The 21910-nt window shown below is 38.3% G+C and overlaps 3 protein-coding genes across 15 annotated transcripts; 1 reads left to right on the plus strand and 2 right to left on the minus strand.

Annotated features, from left to right (window-relative positions):
• Window positions 1-1153: 1153 nt before the first annotated feature.
• Window positions 1154-7442, minus strand: slc25a15b (solute carrier family 25 member 15b). 5 transcript variants are annotated; one of them, XM_016558175.1, is made up of 8 exons: window positions 7109-7165; window positions 6866-7025; window positions 6460-6557; window positions 5642-5900; window positions 2882-3019; window positions 2587-2762; window positions 1600-1758; window positions 1154-1503 (listed from the first exon to the last, which is right to left on the minus strand). In XM_016558175.1, the coding sequence occupies exons 3-8, from the start codon at window positions 6512-6514 to the stop codon at window positions 1382-1384; spliced, it is 909 nt and encodes a 302-aa protein (XP_016413661.1). In that variant the 5' UTR covers window positions 6515-6557; window positions 6866-7025; window positions 7109-7165; the 3' UTR covers window positions 1154-1381. The 5 variants fall into 5 exon arrangements, with proteins under 5 accessions (XP_016413661.1, XP_016413660.1, XP_016413658.1 ...); XM_016558174.1 differs by lacking the exons at window positions 6866-7025; window positions 7109-7165 and adding an exon at window positions 7194-7442 and having other exon boundaries at window positions 6460-6558; XM_016558172.1 differs by lacking the exons at window positions 6866-7025; window positions 7109-7165 and adding an exon at window positions 7177-7442.
• Window positions 7443-7963: 521 nt separating this feature from the next.
• mrps31 (mitochondrial ribosomal protein S31) lies at window positions 7964-11233 on the plus strand. Its single transcript, XM_016558117.1, has 7 exons — window positions 7964-8160; window positions 8776-9204; window positions 9433-9585; window positions 10073-10219; window positions 10293-10366; window positions 10484-10621; window positions 10722-11233. The coding sequence occupies exons 1-7, from the start codon at window positions 8042-8044 to the stop codon at window positions 10946-10948; spliced, it is 1287 nt and encodes a 428-aa protein (XP_016413603.1). The 5' UTR covers window positions 7964-8041; the 3' UTR covers window positions 10949-11233.
• Window positions 11234-12162: 929 nt separating this feature from the next.
• LOC107744458 (serine/arginine repetitive matrix protein 1-like) lies at window positions 12163-20304 on the minus strand. 9 transcript variants are annotated; one of them, XM_016558125.1, is made up of 10 exons: window positions 20280-20304; window positions 17500-17560; window positions 16743-17411; window positions 15748-16386; window positions 13736-13866; window positions 13539-13632; window positions 13405-13453; window positions 13184-13258; window positions 12856-13008; window positions 12163-12759 (listed from the first exon to the last, which is right to left on the minus strand). In XM_016558125.1, the coding sequence occupies exons 2-9, from the start codon at window positions 17538-17540 to the stop codon at window positions 12865-12867; spliced, it is 1842 nt and encodes a 613-aa protein (XP_016413611.1). In that variant the 5' UTR covers window positions 17541-17560; window positions 20280-20304; the 3' UTR covers window positions 12163-12759; window positions 12856-12864. The 9 variants fall into 9 exon arrangements, with proteins under 9 accessions (XP_016413611.1, XP_016413607.1, XP_016413606.1 ...); XM_016558121.1 differs by lacking the exon at window positions 20280-20304 and adding an exon at window positions 20068-20273 and having other exon boundaries at window positions 17500-17556; XM_016558120.1 differs by lacking the exon at window positions 20280-20304 and adding an exon at window positions 20068-20273.
• Window positions 20305-21910: the final 1606 nt, after the last annotated feature.

Consider the following 21910-nt stretch of genomic DNA (forward strand, 5'->3'; position numbering starts at 1 on the left):
AATTCACATTTACACAATTTAATTCTCCCCAGAAATCTATGCTTATGCATCAAGTTAATTAAAATCTCTTGAACAACACTAAAATAAATCACATAGCTCAAAAAATGCAATCCTGGTTTTACAAAGTTATTCAGTTTGGTAGAGAGGTGGTGTTTAACTATACAAACCGAACTCTTTCAGATCAGAATCAAACTGCAGATTATTTACAGTCAGTACATTTCAAATGCGGTGATGTCACAAAATGTAATACTGCTATACTGTACTGCTGACTTCAAGTACATCATTTTTAAATCTAGATCTGAAATATGTATGTAGAGTCTGTCTGCAGTGTAAATGTTCTTTGGCAGAACGACAAGCATATGCTCACATACAAAAACATCCACATATAAATGGGTCACATTGACAATCTAAATTTTAAAAGGTTTAGTTCTTTTCAAACATTTAAAAAAAGTCGAGTGCATAAGACATTTTTATGACTCTCCACTACTTCTAGGTCACCAATCCAGTAACCAAATTTGAGGTTAATCACATAAACACAGATTTCCTTGTTAGAACTGAAGCACAGCATGCTCTGTGGAGCTCAACTTAGAAGCAAAGTTGTCTCAGGCTTTTGAACCCCACCGTATTTAAAAGTTGAAGAAAAACGTGAAATTATGAGTAAGGCATTCTCCCCCCTCACTTGAAATACTAAAACAAAACACAAACATACAAAGCTTACAGTTATGCTGATTAAACAAATGTAGTGTATTTCTAAAACTAGGGTTTGTTGGCAGTCAGATCATTCAAGTCTATAAGTATTCAAGAGAATAGCATTCAAAACTTAATTGCATAGTTATAGTTCATTCAACAGGACTTTGCGAATTATGAAACTGGCAAAGAATAGCCTGAAAATTGCACGTATATAGAGTACATGTTTCCAATTGTAGGCATGAAGGAGTGATGGGACTAATGTTACTAGCACAACGGATACATTTTTAGACCGTCAGACCAAGGTTTAGCCACATACACCCTAACATAAAAAAAAATATTGGTAACACTTTACAGTAAAGTTCAATTTGTTAACATTATGCTGTAAATGTTTACATATGCTACTAAAATTAACATTTTATGTTGCATACATTTACATTAATGTATTATGAACAAATGAATTAACAATAGTATATTTATACATTAACCTAGATTAATAAATGCTTTAAGAACTATTGTTCAGCGATAGTTCATAATACCCGATGCATTAACTAAACAAGTATAACCTAGCGTTAGTGTGTGCAAACCATGGCATGTTGAATGAAATACTGTAGACTGGCCATAGTGAATTAGAGCTAATTCATTTAAAAATGCTAAAAATCCAACCAGAGAACAAAAGGGTGCTGTTATAGGGTCAGCTGTCAAACTGTTCCATCATGATTTTGCGGCTGGCTTCATAACCTAAGAACAGAGCACCGTTGGCTGGAAACGTACGGATCATTGTGGGAGTCAGACCGGAATATAAAGCCCTTACACCTGAAAATGAGACAAAAACAGGGCTTTCGTGTAATGTTCATTTACAATTTTTATACACAATACAATTTGGCATAGAAAAACAGATCTTTCTCATACCTTCCGTTCTGAAGATATGAATGAAAGTCTTGAAGAAGCCTGACTGCTTGCCTGTCATCGACATGACCTGTATTCTGGATTTAACACAGTCCATGGGGTAAACCACAAGCCAGAGACAAGCTCCCCCAAGACCTCCACTGAACACAATAGGGGCTACACCTACAAAACACAGACACACCAACCTATTAAAGCTGACATTAATTACCATGAACGTCGCACACCTGAGAATATACAGCAAGCACGTTACAAACATGAGCAAAGTAATGCAAACACAGGAAACCGGAGTACTACTAGAAAAACTAAAACAAATACAGAACCTACATTACCGTTCATAAGTCTGAGGGCGGTAAGATTTTTAATGCTTTTGAAAACTTTTTGAAAAAGTCTCTTATGCTGACCAAGGCTGCATTTATTAGATCAAAAATTGAGTAAATGGTAATATTATGAAAAACTCGTAACTATTATAGTGTTTTCTATTTTAATATATTTTCAAATGTAATTTATTCCAGTGATGGCAAAGCTGATGAAAACTGATGAACAGAAAAAGTAGAGCATTTATTTGAAATACTTTTTCTGTAACAAGATAAAAGCCTTTACTGTCACATTTGATCAATTTAATACATCGTCACAGAATAAAAGTTCTAAATAAATCTTTTTGACCCCAAACTTTTAATGGGTAAAATCCTGACTTTTTACCTGAAAGAAGGGACTTCTAAAGATATGTGTCTCTGTCGCTATCAACTGAGCAAACTGAACGACCGGCTATATTTAAAACAAAGAGTTCATAGATTACTGACTGATTTTAAATGTTTGTCCTTGTCCTCCTAATGACTGATTCATGTACGCCTTTTCAATAATAACACAACAGAAAAAAAAATAGCAGACCGATCAATAAATGAGAAACAAAGTATGCTGTTAGTCATTATGTTGTCAATACCGTTTAATCATTTTAAAGATAACATGTAGAAACTGTAACTGTTTCCATACCTATGTCATCCTTGCCACAGTGCATGTACTCAGCAAAGAGAGAGCGACAGAGCTCATATGCTCCAAAGAAACAGAAATATCCAGGCACCTCACGGGCAATTGTGGTGGTTAAACCCTGGAAGAACCCTGCAGGACCATCATTATGCATAATGGACTTCATCACTGACCAAACTGTGCTGAAAAACACAAACATGCATAACGAGAAAAGAGGTAAATGATATCAGGAGTAATACTAGCAAATAAAAGTAAATAAAAACGTGCACAGTATCCACAGAAAGGACGGCTCAATCTTTACTTCTGACTGTGGGCGATCTTGCCGGACGCGGCCATCTCATGCATGGCCTGCAGTCGGCACTTCACCAGCTCAGTGGGACATAAGACCAGAGAGGAGAAAACAGAGGCCACGGAGCCTGCGCACGCTTTCTGCATGTCACTGAACAGACATAATCACACACATGGGAAAGAAGAGTTCATATAAAAAAAATAATAAAATACTAAAATTGTGATCATGATATGTATATACACATTACTATTCAAAAGTTCAGGGTCAGTAAGATTTTTTTTTTTTTTTTTAAAGAAACTAATACAAGGATACAGATTAATATAGATTAATCAGCAAAGACACATTAAAGGTGATCAAAAAGAGATTTATAAGGTTACAAAATAATGTCTATTAAAAAATGCCATTCTTTTGAAGTTTCTATTCAGCAAAGATTAGACATTTCCATCAAAGTTTCCACAAAAATATTAAGCAGCACAACTGTTTTCAACATTGATAATAATAGAAATGTTTCTTGAGCACCAAATCAGCATATTAGAATGACTTTTGAAGGATCGTGTGACACTGAAAACTGGGGTAACGGTTTCTGAAAATTCAGTTTTGCCATTACAGGAATAAATCCCATTTTAAAATATATTCAAATAGAAAACAGGTATTTTAAATAGAAATATTTCTGTTTTTCCAGTATATTAACCCCTTAACTGTCACCCCCCATTTTTTAAAATAGGCATGAAAGTGCACTATCCAAATTTAAATTGTTGTAATTTATGAACACTTTGGAATGCAGACCTAAAGTTGGTCTCTTTTTAAAGGAGAAAATTAGCGGATTATTGCAAGTGGAATTTTTTCAAAAAATTTAAGTATCAAAAAGTTATAGAAGTTTAAATTTACTGTAAATAAAATGCACTATACTAATTTTATTTTATATATAACATCCAAACTCCATTGAATTTTTTTAATGCATTTTTCTGTCACAAATCTCTAGATTTCTCTGTCAATATTACCATCTCAAAATAACCACCAAATATGGAATCCTGAGACTCAGACCTTTCCAATTATATGTTTTTTGTCAAGATTATAAAAAGGTTTGATTCTAAAAGACCGTAATGCATTTTGTTATATGACACTTGACACTGCCCACTAAGGGGGAGTAGACCGCCAAAAGATTTTAAAGTACCATTTCCATGGTAACGCAATGTCTGATTTCAAATTGGTTTTCACAGGATGAATCTTGGGCTTCTAAGCTTTCAAATGATATATAATTTATTATGATTACTAAAAGATTTGATAGAGAAAAAGGACAACAACAAAAAAAGAGCGCCAAGCGTCCCACAGGGACTTTACTACTGGGACGGTGACAGTTAAGGGGTTAATCAAATAAATGCAGCCTCTGTGATCTGATCAGAAAATTATTTTTAAAACACTAAAAACAAATCTTATTGACCGCCAAACTTTTTAACAGTGTTGTGTTGCATCGCAATATACACATTTTTAGGGGGAAAAAGACAAAAATATTTAGACAAAAATATCTAAAAAAAAAAAAGTATTTAATATTTAAAATAATATCTTACGGCATTTAAAATTCATGTTGAATATGTACAACCCAATGGAACAACTTTATCTGCAGAGAATGAATTATATATAAAAAAAAAAAACGAATCTACCTCTTCTGCATAACTTTTCAATTTAATAAATAAATAAATAAATAAGACTACTTTAGAAGCAAAACCCTTCCATCATGCATTTATTTTAGAGCTTCCAATAAATAATTGAAACTTTTTAGCAACTAATTATTAGATACTATTCAAACAGTAGAGCACGGCACTAGCAACTCCAAGGTCATGGCTTTGATTTTCAGGGAATGTGTGAACGGATAAATTGTATAACTTTAAAGGGTTAGTTCACGCAAAAATGAAAATTAGCCTGTGTTTTACTCACCCTCGAGGCATCCTAGGTGTATGCGACTTTCTTCTTTCAGACTAATCCAATCGGAGATATATTAAAAATTGTCCTGGCTCGTCTAAGCTCTATCATTGCAGAGGTGTTTCTGTTCAACAGTCCAAAACACGTTAAATAAAGTGCGCGCATCCGTAATAAAACGTGCCTCACATGGCTCCGGGGGGTGAATGAAGGCCTCCTGTAGCGAATCCATGCGTTTTTGTAAGATAAGTATCCATATTTCAAACGTAATAAACACTTTTCTATCACTTCCGCCTAATATAAGCCAAGAGGAGACTGGTTTCCCTTTGCTAAAGTAAATAAACTTTGCTTTCTTAAACAAACTTGTGAGACTAGCATATCTCAGAGGCGCGCGTGACACATACGTCCTACGTCATCCGCCGGAACGTTTCCACATACGACAGTCAGCAGAAGTGAGAGAAAAGTGTTTATTACATTTGAAATATGGATATTTTTCTTTAAAAAACGCATGGATTCGCTACAGGAGGCCTTTATTCATGCCCCGGAGCCGTGTGAGACACCTTTTATTACGGATGCGCACGCTTTATTTAACGTGTTTTGGACTGTTGAACAGAAACACCACTGCAATGACAGAGCTTAGAAGTGCCGGGACAATTTTTAACATAACTCTGATTGGATTCGTCTGAAAGAAGAAAGTCATATACACCTAGGATGCCTCGAGGGCGAGTAAAACACAGACTAATTTTCATTTTTGGGTGAACTAACCCTTTAACGCAATGCAAGTCGCTTTGGATAAAACCATCTACCAAAATGCATAAATGTAAATGTACTGTTCATAATACAGATAGAACTTGCCTGAGCGCAGCCCCTTTCTCCTGACCAGAGATGAAGCGAACCACCTCTTGGCAAAAGCCGTAGCACATGAAGAGCACAGAGTTCTCCGCGATGTTGGCCATGAGGGCCGGTGTGGTACCTTGATACAGCCCTCGAAGGCCCACCTGTCTGTATGTAGACACAAAGCAGTGCACAAAGCCTCTGTACAAAGTGGGGAATGTCTGCATTTTCACCTTAGCCGTGTCCAAAGGTTGACCGCTAAATACACAAGCTGTGCCCCCTAAAGAGGAAAGAGAAGCGGGAGAACAGAAAGAGAGATTACCTTTTTTTATTGTTAAAACAAATTGACTGTAGGAATGACATCGTTAGCCTTCAATCATCATTATATACATAAATTTGTCTGTGTATTGCTCTTACTTGATTTTCAAACTTTAATTGGCATGGTTTGAAATGACAGAAAATAAAATAAAGTTGCAGTACAAATTTGTTTAAGGGTTATAAAGCAATGATCTACAACAAAAATCCACAAACAGTATCACACACTACAAACATCCTCGCCCATCTATCAGCATGATCTAAGCCAGACAGAACAAGTCAGTGTGTGTGTGTGTGTGTGTGTGTGTGTGTGGTGTAGGGACTGCTGAGACAATGGGTCCCGACTGTGAAACCACAGGGGTAAGCAAAAACACACCGCTCAAAGGTCAGATAAGAGCTGACAAAAGAAAGGATTTACAATGCAGATGGTGCGAAATAAAGTGAATCCCCACTCTATCATCATAAGGCCCAGGAATATGTACCCGATTGTGCCCCAGAATGACCCTGAAGTAAGGTGAAGTTACCTATAGCACCAGCAGAGAGGTCTATTATTGCCTGAACCACAGGATGTGGTGCCATGATGAAAGGTGCCAAGCGCTCCAAAAAGTCCTAAATCAAAGATCTGTGCAAAAGATGAGACAGAGAGAAGAAAAAATGAGTTCATCATGATAAGTTTACTTAGTATTTTAGAAAGTAAACCATAAAACTGAACAAAACAAAGAAGGTAGGTATTTAACACTAAGAATTTGTTGTTGATTTAGTTACAGTACGTTTGAAGTATAACTAAATCGTTGTACATAACTGCGTAAAGTTACATAAGCAGACAGCATGGAGCAGAATCTCAAGTTTCATTTAGTAACAAAGTTCAGGGTGCCGACTGGAGAAAGTCACAAGCCACAATGACAGACCACGTGGGTTTGAAAAACTCACACAAAGCCATGCTCTTCAACCACAGCGATTATTTTCAGTAGAAACGCCTTTCTGATGCAACAATTTTTGCTGTTATGTGGCTGTCTTTTATGTGACGCAAAATAAAGTAAGACCAAAAACTGCTGGCTGCAGACAGACGAGCTCTTGCATCACCTGAACACTAAGAATAGCGAGATTGAACATCTTAAAAGTAAAACTGTGACAACGTAAAATTCACAATAAACATTCACCAAGCATGTCTACCTTTTTTCACGAAAGCGCTTACAACGAAAATATGTAGTGAGATGGATTGATTCATGCTGGCTCCTTACCGATCTGATACATTTGCGATCAGAGTCATGACCTCTCCAAAGGGGTCCGCAATCTCCGCATGTAAGAAGGGATGTAGACGAATTGTTCAAATGAGTCGAATCTTTTCAACGAATCGTTTCAACAAATCCCAAACGACTCGGTTACGAACATAACTCTCAGCCCGAGCAGTTCTCGACTCAGTGAACACTAAACAGACTCCGATGAACTCAATGAACCGTGAATATAGCACACTAGCACGGTATTCTTTCTACTTTTACCATGTGCTTCTATGGCAAACATTGTAACAGTAGTATGCTAGTAGTATACGGTTACGAATTCATCGAGGACTGAGCTGAAATATGGTGCAGAATAAACGATGGTTTTAATAAACGCTCACATTCAATTACAGTGAACAGCCTTACTGAAAAAACAATAAAAACGCATTGCTGAAACGCAGGTAAAATGCCACGCAGAGATGTCAAAGGCCACGTCGTGGCATTAAAGATTAAATTAATCATTTTTAAACGAACTGTTCTAAAGAACCAATTCGCATAAATGACTCGGACTTCCCATCACTAGCAGGGATGGAGGTTGACAGCGGACCCCTACCCTGGACCAGTTTATGAACGGTTCCCTTTTCATGTTGCAATCCGATTTAATTATCCTAAAGCAATGTATGTGATACAGACAGATTAAAACAGATAAAATCACTGAATGTCCAAACACTCGTAATAAGGGACAAATGATACGTAAGTTCTCTTTAGTCGATGCAAAAAGGCGCCCGGAACGTTTATACGTCTCAAGCAGGCGCCTGCCGGACAGTTGATTGTGCTGCACAGGGAAACGTGCATGGACGACATTGAGGTCTTTTGAGAGGGGTTAATCATGTATAGAAGATTGTTAATAAATATTTATCAGGTTCGACATGGATTCATTCATACGCAGAATACACGATTACCTTCCACAAAATGTAAAGAGAGGGAGAGTTTTGCTCCTGTTATCTGGTAAGTTACAGATTTAAGACACTGACAAGTGACAGCTCTGATCTGGTTGAATTATGTTTATGTGTCAGTTAAAAGTCTCAATCTGAAATGGAAATATCTCAGATATCAGAATAAAGTAGCACTTGATTAGCCTGCAGCATTTTCCATTTGCGTTTGGATTATGTGTTTGCAATGTATATTAAATATTTAAATCTCTTCCATCTTTATTTGACCCTCTAACTTTAGCACTCTCTATTCCAATTCTATTTTATCTATTTGTTTTTTATTTTAAAACACTTTACCCTCTATCTCTTGCACGCTATTCGTTTTCTAACGGTTTGATTTCTTTAAAAAAGGCCTCTAACACTAGCTTTCTCAGTTTCTTTTCTATTTTATCTATTATATAAATAACAAAAAATAAAATACCTAGCTACATGTACTGTGTTAGGCTAACCGAGTCATAGCACTTGCATATTATTGCTCTTGTTGATTTTGATTGCTTCTATTGTCCTCATTTATAAGTCGCTTTGGATAAAAGTGTCTGCTAAATGACTAAATGTAAATATACATTCCAGCCCATGTATTAATTCTATATTTGATTATGTAGACTCATTTGATCTAATCTCTTTATTTCAGGGCCCCATGTACAGCAAGGCCATTAGGAACCAGTAGCATCTCTTTTAATGAAAATAAAGAGAGCTCCACATCCCTGTCAGAAGACAAAGAAAAGAGACCAGAAGAGAATGAGGCGAAAGAAGAGGTTAACACTGATGGGCAGAAGAGCACCGAAATGAATGAGTGCACCGAAATTTCAAATGCAACATTGGCATCACAGTTAGAGACCGAAACAGTGGATAGACCTGAGGACAGCAAGCAGGTTGAAAAGACAAAAAGTGGCAAGGAGAGTCTTTTGGAGCTACTTGGGGCAATGAAGGTGGAGGTCACAACCGTACGCAAAATAAGACCCTCAAAGACACCACGAATGAGTGCGAGGGCCGACCAAGAGCCCATGGAAAGCACACACAGCATGTTCCAGCATGCCACAGCTGAAGGTTCACAGCAGCAGTGAGTTATACATATGTACATGCATCCACAAATTGGTAATGCTGAAACTAAAAGGCCTCCGATGACAGCAACTTTATATATGTATACACTAATAGCTAAATCACAAGTCTCAGATTAATAAATTAAGATTATGTGATACAATGTATGATTTAATACGTTTTTAATTTCTGACTAGCAAACAATGCATCCACTCTGAAGTGAAGTTTTTCTGTATTTTCTGTACTTTAGTGGGACCTTGAATCCAGCGCTGGTTGCTGCAGTCTCTGCCGCCGCATCCACACTGCCAAACCGACATCAGGCCGAGTCAGAGCTTCTTAAGCAGCTGAGGAAACATGAAGCCGTACCTGACACCCAGAGGAGAGCAGACGGACAGAACATAGGGTAGGGCTCAATTCATATGTCTGTTTCCTAAATGCTTCTTATTAAACTTAGTGTAAAGTTACATTTAAAAAAAATAATAATTTGAGCTTGAAATTTTGAATCAGAACATCATAGTTTGATCTTCCATTGAAACAACAGACTTCAGTTGATGTGTGCTGGACTTGTCCAATCATTTAATCTGCTTAAACCCGCCCCTTTCGTACAATTGACTACGGCTCGCATTCATATCTGCCGCCATTCAATCAACAAGCGATGGATGAGACCAAGTCTGTGACCTACATTTTCTTCCATAGTCTGTTTCACTTAGATGTACATCGCAATAAGAACGAAAAAATCTGTCGCCATTTCCGTGATTTTGATTGCATAAAAATGCTTGTTGTGAAAGTTGTTAATAAAACTATAGACCTTATGGTGTAAATGTGGAAATAAAGTGTAACATTGGTACATTTGTTGGAACAATTATGTGATATCATCTCAAAACTTTCAGACACATAATTGCAGATATGAAAGTCGGAAGGAGGACGAATGGCAGATCAAACGCCAGTCCTACCAGTCATATTCGTTTTGATGATGACGGAAAGGGATATACTCAAGACAGAGGCATTACCGGTGAACTTGATGCAGTCCGCAGAAGGTAAAAAACTTCCCTAAAATGTTCTTTTTAAATACATTTTCCCACTAAACTTGTGCATTGTTTTGTTTTAAAGGAGGAGTCCCTTCACTAGTAAGAGGTTGAACATCTTTACTGCAGGCATGGAGCAAGACACACTGTCAGATCTGGGTAAGGAAAAGTTCTGTTTTATGGTACAAACACCATTCAAGCTGGCACATTTGAGCATGTCCAAGTGAAACTGAGTGTATTTACTTACCCTGTCCCGTTCCCCGCACTGAATTTCAGGCCCTACTCTTTGGGACATTGATCTAGCTAATCAAATTGTCCAGGCAACAAATCAAACGCCTCGGAATGGCTTTGAGGAGATGATCCAGTGGACCAAAGATGGCAAACTTTGGCAATATCCAATCAACAATGAGGCTGGTGAGTTCCACTGCAAGAATAGGTAGCATCTAGCTTCAAGTTTTTAAATCCTGTACCTTATTTTAAACTTTTCTTCGCGCACATCGTGCAACTTTTTCAGGCCTGGAAGAGGAGGCGAGTGTGCCCTTCCATGAGCATGTGTTCCTGGAGAAGCACCTTGATGAATCATTCCCCCGGCAGGGTCCAGTCAGGCACTTCATGGAGCTTGTAATCACAGGCCTCGCAAAGAATCACCAACTCACGGTCCAACAGAAAAAAGAACATATTGACTGGTTCAGAGACTACTTCCGACAGAAAGATGATGTTCTGAAAGAGGCCGAGGCATAAGGATCAGCCAAAGACAGAAGATGCTTTCGGGTTTCAACTGTCCTGAAAGCCCTAGAACCAGCTAGTTAAGATCCTAACTGCAGTGATGATTAGCTAAACTTAATTAAGCAACTGGAAGTAATAACTGCATCCATTACCAGATCAAGAGACTTGATCATTGTTGTCGTTTCTTAGTAATATTCAACCTGCTTTCTGATTTTTGTGTTATTTACTAAAACATAACTATTTTTCAATAAAGTCTGGATGTTGTGTATGCTGCTCATAATTCAGTTTGTTGCTTTTGCTCACAATACATGTTCCAAAACAGCATGAAGAATTAATAACTCCAACTTTCAATTTCTATAAATTTAGCCACATACATACATACAGTAAACTCATAAAGTGATACACTATAGCAACTCTCAGCTGTTCCGATTGTTTTTATCATACCCCTATCACCAGCTCCAAACTGCTAAATGTATAGAGCTAGGCATTAAGGTATTATAAACATTAATGTTATCTGTAAAGATGCTTGGTAATAGCGTATATTATAAAAAGCACTATACAAATAAAACTTGACAGGGTTCCCACTCTTTTGAACACCAGATATCAGAATTTTAGTATATCATAGTCTTACTCCGCATATGTGGTTTTACGTAAGCCTCAACAACTAATGTGCAATGTTCAGGTCAACAGTATGTTGTTTATCACCTTTAAAAATATCCATCTTTGTGCAAAGGCAGGGGTGCCCAAACCTGTTCCTTGAGATCTACCTTCCTGCAAAGTTCAGCTCCACCCCTAATCAAACACCTTCACCAGATAAATAAAATCTTTAGAAACAATTGTTACAGATGGGCATGTTGGAGCAGGGTTGGCACTGAACTCAACAGGAAGGTAGTTCTCTAGGAACTGGATTGGGCATCTTATGTATTAGCCAAAAAACATTAAGCTGCAGGAAATTCAACATCAGACTGCTGGATGACAGAAATACATAGGTTGGAAAGAATTCAGCATTAAACTGCTGCGATACCATGGCCACATCACATGAATCAAAAGCAAGGTTACAAATGAGTCAGAATTTTTGGTAGGTTTTGTGACTGACCGAGCATTCAATAGTCTACTCTCTCAGAATCCATGTATCCGAAATGTAGGTACGTTCAAAGTGTGAGGGGAATCCTGCACGCAAACGTGCAAACTGCAATAAGCAGTATAGTATTTGATTTCACACAACGGAAGGCATCTGACAATTCCAGTTTTATTCAAAGTGTCTGATTACAAAGAATGTACATACGTGTTTTCTGAGCTACACAAACAAAACTTTTCAGGGAAGCCATTTATCAACACATGGAGCTCAACCAAACTCAGTTCGTTTCATCAAATGAAAGCTAGTCATCATACAGCATTCTACAAGGATCGTTTCACATGATACGAGTCTTTTAACAGTCACTTTCAAAAAAAGCTATTCAGACACTGATGTATAAACAACCACATGTCGAAAAATAATTCTAACCAAAGCTAAAAATCATATTTTCAAAATTATGGCAAACAAGAGAGCTTTTGTACAGGTTAAATGTATATACAAAAATGTAACGCTAATCTCAAAAAGCGCAGAGCACAGAATTCGAGACTTTATCTCTAAAGCACACCAAAGGGGGGAAAAAAAAAAATACTATAGAAGAAAAATAATACTTTGGTGATATTTGCGTTTTTTTTTTTTTTTTTTAAAGAGATTAGTTCAAACTGTTGTACAACAGGAGGTAAGAGAAGGCGAGGGAGTAAAGGAGCTCCATAGAAAGGCTCTACAGTGGACGACTTGCTTCAGCATACGCAATCTACAAAAAAGTAATATTAATGGATAATAGTTAAGTGACTGAATATTCAACAAAAATACAATTATGTATCATTAAGGTGCATGAAACTAGACTCACCATTTTGGGCTACCACCGGCGATAGCTAGTGGCTTGACGCTGATGAGGCACTTTATGCCGCAATGTTTGCAGGTTCTTGTACTTTGACATGATACTTTGACTCTTCTTGAAGACAGGCTTCTGATTGAAGGGTGGTCTTGGAATTAAAGTGCCCTTAGAGGACAAAGTTTTTTTTAAATGTGCATGGAAACAACAAACCAAATAAAGCCTACTACAAAGACTAGACAGTTAAATAATAATTGTGTATAACTGTTATTATTATTCAGTGTTGGGAATGAATAATAAAACTATTCAGTTCAAAAACAGTATACCAACAAGCATTGCTTACCATCAATGGTTTCCTAGTAACTCCATCAGGGGCTGATCCCCTCTTCACTCCAGCAGTTGGCTGGAAATTAGGCCTCTATGTATAGAGAAACGTGTTTCACTACAAATCACTATAACAAAAATTACTAACACATTGAAAATGTGATATAACACAAGACATGCTTTTACTTCTAAAGCACTCTTGATGAGTAAAATAGATCAACGTTTTAAGACTTTAATTACCTGAAATGATCCAGGCTTCCTCAGGGTTTTTTCTGGACTTGCAGAAGACCTACAAAAATTGTAAAGGGTTGCATTCAGCTAAATTGTTAAGATTTAGCAGCTGTAACAGAACGGGAATACAGTTCCTCACTTACCGTCTTTCTTTCTGTTCCTGTGAAGATCTAATAGGACTTTGTAGCTTGGTGAAGCGTTCATTCAGTGTTAAATTTCCATGAGATTCTGATTCCTCTGAAAGATCAAGAAAATTAAGAACAAAAAAAAGTTAAGAACGTTACATGATACTAGCATGCGGCTACAGAATAAATTATTTGCAAATCATTCAGACTTTTACCAGATTTGCTCTTGGGTGCCTTATTCCTCCAGGGTGTATTGTGCTTAGGGCTAGTGCTGGGTTTGTGCCCCGCCTCCCAATGGGAAACCACAACAAGATCACGTGAAAGTCGTCGGTCTATTGGTGAAGAGCTGAAAAGAAAGTCAACGAGGCATTTGAAAAAGTCATCCACATCATCTGGGCACTTAAGGAATAAATTCTAAACATCAAGCATTTAGAAAAAGCAGAAGGCATGCACAATGTAATCTGATTTCAAAGTTGAATAAGCTTGTGCCTCGTGATCTGAGGAGAGAAATGTTGCACTTCAAAACTAAATTACTCAAACATTCACAGTCCTCAAGAACCCAATTGTATTGTTGCAAATGCAGAAGGACCAATGATGGATTACTACATGGGTACTTACAGCAAAGCAAGCCCATCATCGCCATGCTTCAGTTTGAATTGGTAGATTAATTTTCCCTGATTCACCTTTGGCCTTTAGCAGCCTTCCTTTTGCTAACGTGAATAACTGATATAGGCAGACTGAATGAGTGGACTGAAGAACGCCGTGTAGAAATCATTTTACGCTCCAAAAAGTGAACAGACAGGCATGCGAGCGCTTCCTTTTTATCCAGACTTGACAAGCCAGACACATTCCTCTCAACCTATCCTTTCATACTTGATTAGATGTGTTGGGAGACTGCAAACGCTTCATGCTGGAACATGCATTTCATGGTATAAACACTGGTTTGCAGCTCTGGATTCTGCGATGGCATTGAGGTAAAGTTTCACTGAGAGGATCTTCCCAATACGAGACTGATTTCTCTAGAAATTTTTGGCCAGTTCTCTTTGAATAAACTGCAGAACCTTCAAACTCGGGTATCATATCCATCTTCACATAACTGGTAGGCGTTTAGAACTAAACTTGCTTGGATAGTTCTTCAGTTGCAGAACTTCTATTGAGGTCGACTATAAATTAATGCTTGACATTTTGGCAAATGTTTCATTAGGCACAACTGGATCAGGTCTTATCTTCAGCACAACTCCAACTTCCTGCCTTTTCAGCCAATGGTTTGGTTGTAAGATAACATGATCCCTTGCTTGTCGTCAATGCTGTAATGCCAAGGATAAAAGGCATTTAAGAGCCTAAATCTTTCATAAATACCACCCTTGTGATGATAAAGGACTGTAGTTACAAAGGAGGGATGTGACAAAAAAGAATGTCCATTTTGTTGATGTGGGTGCAGTTTCAAGGCATTCCTGAGGTTATTGGACATGGAGTTTCATTCTTTTGATCATGGTCATCTGATCCGATGCTGACCAAATCTTACATTAATTCTATCAAGGAATGGTAGTTCTTTCTCTTCTTGCAAACAAATCTGGTTTCCATTGAAAACGGAGTACAGCCCCAAAGTTGTGGTTTCTTCATCCAACCAATAAAGTTCTTCAAAGGGAACAATATCAAATGACAGGGTCTAAACGTCGTAACTGTAGAAATGGAATTCTTGTCCATTCTCTATGAAATCCATTCACATTTCCATTTTCCAAGACATCCTATCCGATGTCCGTACGACGTAGCAGTGAGACTGAACTTTGCTCATTGTTACCGCAGTTAGTTGCATAATGAGGCAGAGCGTCCTTCTGCAAACACTTAAGATTAAGGCTTAAAAAGCACTTCCCTCCCTGGAAGACATTTTAAACATCTCTTCTGGGTCAGAGTCGATCTGGATGCATCATTGTAGAACAAATGGCATTTGACTTTTGGAACAAAAAGGACTGCGACTGTGAAACTTTTGAAAGACCACTTGCTCAGACTTATCTCTTATCACATTCTCTTGACAAGGACAGGATTAACATCATACTGTTGTCAATAATGAAGAGGAAAACAGGCATGATTTTCTTTATTCTCTCCTCATCCATCTCATCTGACAAGGTGACACCCCTTTGATGAAAGTTGTGCCATTGAAAAACAGGAAGCTTGACCTTCTAAACATCACGCGCCCATTGCCACAGAGTGAGGGGTGATACCATACCTGTGTGCGCTCACAGAGCGACGGGATTCCACCTTTGTTTCGGAGTCCCTCTCAGGCTCTGCAGTCTTGGAGTCTGTGTTGGGGGACGACTCTCTGGATGATGGCATCTTTTTGAGTGATAACTTGCGTGGTGGGACTCCTGGGGAATCTTTGGCATTCTTTGGTGCAGTCTGAGGCTTGGGCTTCTGGACTCTCTCCGAGATTCTTGGCCTCGGTGGAGGCAGTTTGAACCGGGCCACTGACTCCGCTCTAAACTTCCGTGCTTTTATCAATCGACTCTTATCTTGGAGGGACAAACCACGACCTCGGAAGCCCCTGAGAGGAAGAGGTCTCACTGACAATTCCCTGCGGAAGCGCTTTGGTGGCCCATGCTCCAAAGCGCTTGATGACGGTGGCCGTCTGAATTCTTGACTCTTCCTCTTCATTGGCCATCCAAAGGGCCTTTCCTGAAGACGAAAAGGAGGATACGGTCTGAGCGATGATCCAGATGGGGGTGGGCCTGGTCTTCGTGCCGGCGATCTGTAAGGGGGCCGAGTATGTGAACTTCCCCCTCCTCTATGTGCCCATTCCATGCTGGGGCGCCGGGACTCCCTTCCAAGCTCTCCATGCGGCGCACGATGATCTCTCTCTGCAGACCACCTACATATCCATTACAAACAATACAAACATGTTGGTTATAATGCCAGTTTGTGCTGCTTGAGAAAGCTCTTGTGGAAGCTCTTAACTTCTATCAATTTAGATCCAGCCCCAGGCTGCTGAATGCCATATCACTTCTGTGCCAGTATAACCATAAGGGAAAATAGCCTCAAATGGTTTTACATTTTCTCCAGTTTCACTTTATGGGCTTTATCATTAGATCCTGCGGTACTTTACACTGACAGAAAGCTGAAGGAAGCTGGGATTTACTCTCACCACCCTGCAGTGTACTGGACTTTGCATTCTAACACATAACTGTATTTTTACTTTACCCAGCCTGCACAGCTTCATTCTTGTACCTCTCTGGATATGAACTCCTTCCATGAAACTCTCTGGGTTTTCTTTGGGGTGGGCCGGAAAGCCTCAAATCCCCACCGGGGGGGTGAGGGTAACCTCCTGGGCCATTCCAGTGGTGCCTGCCAAGTGCTGGTCGGCCAAAGGGCCTGGGCCTCTCCCGAGGAGAGGGGCACCAGCTTCTGTCATGCTCCTGAGGGCTTGGGCGTCGCTGTGGACCTCTGAAGGAACTATGTGGGAAAGGAATCCGCCTGTCTGATGGAGGGCCGTGGAAATGGCGAGATGGAGATGTGTGGCTAAGGTGGTTTTCGTGGAAAAGTGGTGCTCTGTGGCTAGGCGGTCCATGTATAGGACCATGTGGGGACTGCCTGTGCTGGACTGGGGGAGGGCGGCTTGAGCGAGGCGGAGAAGGCCTCCTGCGGCCCCGCTGTGAATCCTGTGAGCTGGGATACGGATGGAAGTTATCCTGGTGCTGCATCCACGGTCCATGTGGCCGTTCTCTGCGTTCACCCATGAGCGAGGGCCTCTTGGGGTATGGCTGGGGTCCACTGCTGTTGTTATCTCTCCAACTTGGAGGGGCTTTTCCAGGAGGTCCTCTAAAACCTCTCTGGCTTCTTGAAGGGGGGCCAAATCGCCCTTCATGATTCATGCTGCTGTAGTTGTCCGAGAATGGCCTGTATTAAAAACAAATGTAAATTTTGAGCCGCTGATCACTATGCAGATACATCAGAATTAAATATTATATCTACAGCATTGTAGTACCTGTGTTTGGAACGAGGAGATCCTGAGTGTTGTCTCACCATTTTTCAGCTTTTAAACCTATCTTAAGTGAAATAAAAAATGACATGAAATTTTACTCTTCCACAATAATGACAGAACAGGACTGACATAAAAACAGCAAAATAAAAAGGAAAACAGAAAGAAACGTCTAAAAATCTGAAAGTAAAAGACTCGCAGTGCAATGCCAACTAGTTCCGGTATTGTTCTTTGCATAACAAATCTAGGAAATAAAAAAGAAAGCCAAGCGATCCATCTCAGCATTTGTCATTCATGCCAATCTGAAATAATGCTCAAAAATTACATGCTACACTCTATCCCAGAGCCATTTTAATGTGTTTTATTAAAATTGTCTTTTTTAATTTAGAAAATATATTTTAAAACCCTTTTAACAAATACTAGTAAAGCATGCGGCTGTCCATGTCATCACACGCCAAACTACAAGGAATCGATATAAAACCACAGAACGCGTTTTAATCCCACGATACTTTGCCCTGTCAGTCGTGTTGCAGGGACAAATAATCAAATGAACACTCAAAATGCAATGTTTTACTTGTTTCACATTGCATTGTTTTGATTGTTTCACATATCGTGCTGAAATAAATGATCGTCCTTGATTTAATTATGTGGAAATTAAGCAAATTAAGACGAGGTCGACGACACCACATTCCTGGCCTAACGTTACATGAACGCGTGTTTGAGGGCCGACAAGGCCTTGAGTTTCACATTCAGAAGACTAATGCGAAACAAACATAATAACACGTTTCATTCATAATATTACACGTGTAATATACAACTAAGGTTTTAAAACAACAGATGCAATATTAAGTTGAATACAAAAACACATCACAATTTATATAACCAGCGTCTTCCGCTTTCACCGTCAATGCGAAACAAATTTTTAAATACAGTCTAAATAACATCATGCAACAGTATTAGTTACCACTTTTGCTTAAGTTTATATATCTATATGTTTAATTTCGACAAAGTTGACCGGCTGAGTTGTTCTGACATACCCAAGATGGTCCGATACGAAAACAGATACCCAAATCTAGCTCATCAGCAAACGCTTAGCCGTGATAGCTAGCTAACAACCGTCTTCCGTTATACGACGTTCCACATCTGACCGAAGATGAACCGTATATGCTTTCAAATAAAAAAAACCCGTCACTATCGTAGTTACATCAAAGTCGTTCCGTCGAAAAATACGCGTTGTCTGTGAAATTACATTCAGACGAACCGAACAGCTGCAGCCGTGGTGACGTCACCAGAGGGGGCGTGTTCACGTCGGGACTGGAACTGGCTGCGCCCACGTTGTTGCTTTGCTTTGTTAGTATTTTGTATCATTTTGTAAACCTATTATTTATTATATTCAGCCATTCAAAAACAATGGTTAAACGGGAAGGATAAAAATATCACATTGAAGTTAAAACAGTGCAAAAAGGCATGGTGATCACTGATCACAACCTGAGAAAGACATTTGTCACTCACTGCTCAAGACTGAAACCACAATGACATAAAAGAGAGACATTTGTCAAGCGAAACCACCTTTTTACATAAGAAAAAAAAATCTTTTCTCTTTGTTATCCCAGACCAACACATAAAATAAGCTACTTGGTTAATATAATATTACATGCCCACATTCCACTTGTCGTTGGCCTAGAGGTTATTATTTGACTACACAGACTGTGGTAAGTATATGTGGTATGAAGATGTACTGTTATTGGATACTAGAATGATGTGAACTGAATTTAGTGAGTGAAAATGAAATTCACATTTCTCTCTTGTTCCTTGTATACTGCATAATTTAAAAGTTTAGTTCACCAAATAAGAAAAATCTGTCATCATTTACTCACTTTCATGTCATTTCAAACCTGTATGACTTTTGTTAATATTTGAAACACAAATTAAGATATTTATAATGAAACTTAAGTTTTCTGTAGTTGTATGAAAGTTCCCGCATCCAATGTTTTGAACATCCCAAAAGGTCATTAAATAATTAACTAACAAATCCATATCAGTCGAACTGTTTAATGTGTGTGTGTGTGTGTGTGTGTGTGTACACATAAGTACACTCTATCCAAGAACCTTTTTCAATGTTTTATTTAAAAATGGTCTATTTAACAACACAATAACTTGTAAAGCATGCCGCTGTCTAACCTGATCAATACATTTCTATTGAGATCATCACACATTACAAAGGCATATGTATATATTATGTCTGTTATTCATGAGATGAAATAGTCTAGCCTAAACTACTGACTTCTGACTGTTCTTTCACGCTTTTCATTCATAATATTACACGTGTAATATACAACTAAGGTTTTAAAACAACAGATGCAATATTAAGTTGAATACAAAAACACATCACAATTTATATAAACAGCGTCTTCCGCTTTCACCGTCAATGCGAAACTACGACAAAGCGAAACAAATTTTTAAATACAGTCTAAATAACATCATGCAACAGTATTAGTTACCACTTTTGCTTAAGTTTATATATCTATATGTTTAATTTCGACAAAGTTGACCGGCTGAGTTGTTCTGACATACCCAAGATGGTCCGATACGAAAACAGATACCCAAATCTAGCTCATCAGCAAACGCTTAGCCGTGATAGCTAGCTAACAACCGTCTTCCGTTATACGACGTTCCACATCTGACCGAAGATGAACCGTATATGCTTTCAAATAAAAAAAACCCGTCACTATCGTAGTTACATCAAAGTCGTTCCGTCGAAAAATACGCGTTGTCTGTGAAATTACATTCAGACGAACCGAACAGCTGCAGCCGTGGTGACGTCACCAGAGGGGGCGTGTTCACGTCGGGACTGGAACTGGCTGCGCCCACGTTGTTGCTTTGCTTTGTTAGTATTTTGTATCATTTTGTAAACCTATTATTTATTATATTCAGCCATTCAAAAACAATGGTTAAACGGGAAGGATAAAAATATCACATTGAAGTTAAAACAGTGCAAAAAGGCATGGTGATCACTGATCACAACCTGAGAAAGACATTTGTCACTCACTGCTCAAGACTGAAACCACAATGACATAAAAGAGAGACATTTGTCAAGCGAAACCACCTTTTTACATAAGAAAAAAAAATCTTTTCTCTTTGTTATCCCAGACCAACACATAAAATAAGCTACTTGGTTAATATAATATTACATGCCCACATTCCACTTGTCGTTGGCCTAGAGGTTATTATTTGACTACACAGACTGTGGTAAGTATATGTGGTATGAAGATGTACTGTTATTGGATACTAGAATGATGTGAACTGAATTTAGTGAGTGAAAATGAAATTCACATTTCTCTCTTGTTCCTTGTATACTGCATAATTTAAAAGTTTAGTTCACCAAATAAGAAAAATCTGTCATCATTTACTCACTTTCATGTCATTTCAAACCTGTATGACTTTTGTTAATATTTGAAACACAAATTAAGATATTTATAATGAAACTTAAGTTTTCTGTAGTTGTATGAAAGTTCCCGCATCCAATGTTTTGAACATCCCAAAAGGTCATTAAATAATTAACTAACAAATCCATATCAGTCGAACTGTTTAATGTGTGTGTGTGTGTGTGTGTGTGTGTACACATAAGTACACTCTATCCAAGAACCTTTTTCAATGTTTTATTTAAAAATGGTCTATTTAACAACACAATAACTTGTAAAGCATGCCGCTGTCTAACCTGATCAATACATTTCTATTGAGATCATCACACATTACAAAGGCATATGTATATATTATGTCTGTTATTCATGAGATGAAATAGTCTAGCCTAAACTACTGACTTCTGACTGTTCTTTCACGCTCTCTCTTAAACACCCTCTTTCTTACAGTAAATGCCATAAACACAGGTGCACGTTTGCTTAGGCAGTTAGTTAAAAGTAGTTTTGCTTGTGTTAGTAAAAATAGACCTGTCAAAACTCTCACTACAAAAACCTCAGTGTACACCCATCCAATAGACAATAATAACTAATGATGGAAACTACCTCCATTATAAATGAGAAATCAGACTTTTATCCTCACTTCGCATTGCCATATGTTACGCTGACAGATCTCAGATATGAATCCTAAGCCTGGGTTTTTTAGTACGTAACAGCTCACATGACATTTGTGGATGAGGTGAACCATAAAAATACAGAAGTTCTTGATAAAAATAGAACAAGTTTCAGTTCATTGGGTTACATTTTTAGACATTGTTCTTTTGACTTTGTCTTTCGACTTTTCATTACTCTTGCCCTTTATCTCTCACTCTTTCCATAAATGACACGAGAACGGGATCAGTTAAATGATGTGCTGCTTGTGTAGTCAAAAAGAGATGTGTTTGCATACAGTGTGTTTGGAACAGATGTGAGATGCTGATGATCAGAATTTCCCTGCGGCT

The sequence above is a fragment of the Sinocyclocheilus rhinocerous genome, unplaced genomic scaffold (genome assembly GCF_001515625.1).
Source record: "Sinocyclocheilus rhinocerous isolate Xijiao unplaced genomic scaffold, SAMN03320098_v1.1 scaffold196, whole genome shotgun sequence".
Classification (NCBI taxonomy): Eukaryota; Metazoa; Chordata; class Actinopteri; order Cypriniformes; family Cyprinidae; genus Sinocyclocheilus; species Sinocyclocheilus rhinocerous.

Bases quoted from the DNA above. Each gene is read 5' to 3' on its own strand.
- slc25a15b (XM_016558174.1), bottom strand. From the start codon at position 6,514: ATGGCACCACATCCTGTGGTTCAGGCAATAATAGACCTCTCTGCTGGT. The intron at 3,020-5,641 runs GCAAGTTCTATC...ATGTCTGTTCAG, and splicing joins GAGAAAGGGGCTGCGCTCAG to TGACATGCAGAAAGCGTGCG. The intron at 1,504-1,599 runs GTATGAGAAAGA...TCTCATTTTCAG, and splicing joins TCATATCTTCAGAACGGAAG to GTGTAAGGGCTTTATATTCC.
- mrps31 (XM_016558117.1), top strand. From the start codon at position 8,042: ATGTATAGAAGATTGTTAATAAATATTTATCAGGTTCGACATGGATTC. The intron at 9,586-10,072 runs GTAGGGCTCAAT...CAAAACTTTCAG, and splicing joins GCAGACGGACAGAACATAGG to ACACATAATTGCAGATATGA. The intron at 10,367-10,483 runs GTAAGGAAAAGT...ACTGAATTTCAG, and splicing joins AGACACACTGTCAGATCTGG to GCCCTACTCTTTGGGACATT.
- LOC107744458 (XM_016558125.1), bottom strand. From the start codon at position 17,540: ATGGTGAGACAACACTCAGGATCTCCTCGTTCCAAACACAG. The intron at 16,387-16,742 runs GTACAAGAATGA...ATGGATATGTAG, and splicing joins AGGAGTTCATATCCAGAGAG to GTGGTCTGCAGAGAGAGATC. The intron at 13,633-13,735 runs GTAAAAGTCTGA...TTGATCTTTCAG, and splicing joins GGCACCCAAGAGCAAATCTG to AGGAATCAGAATCTCATGGA.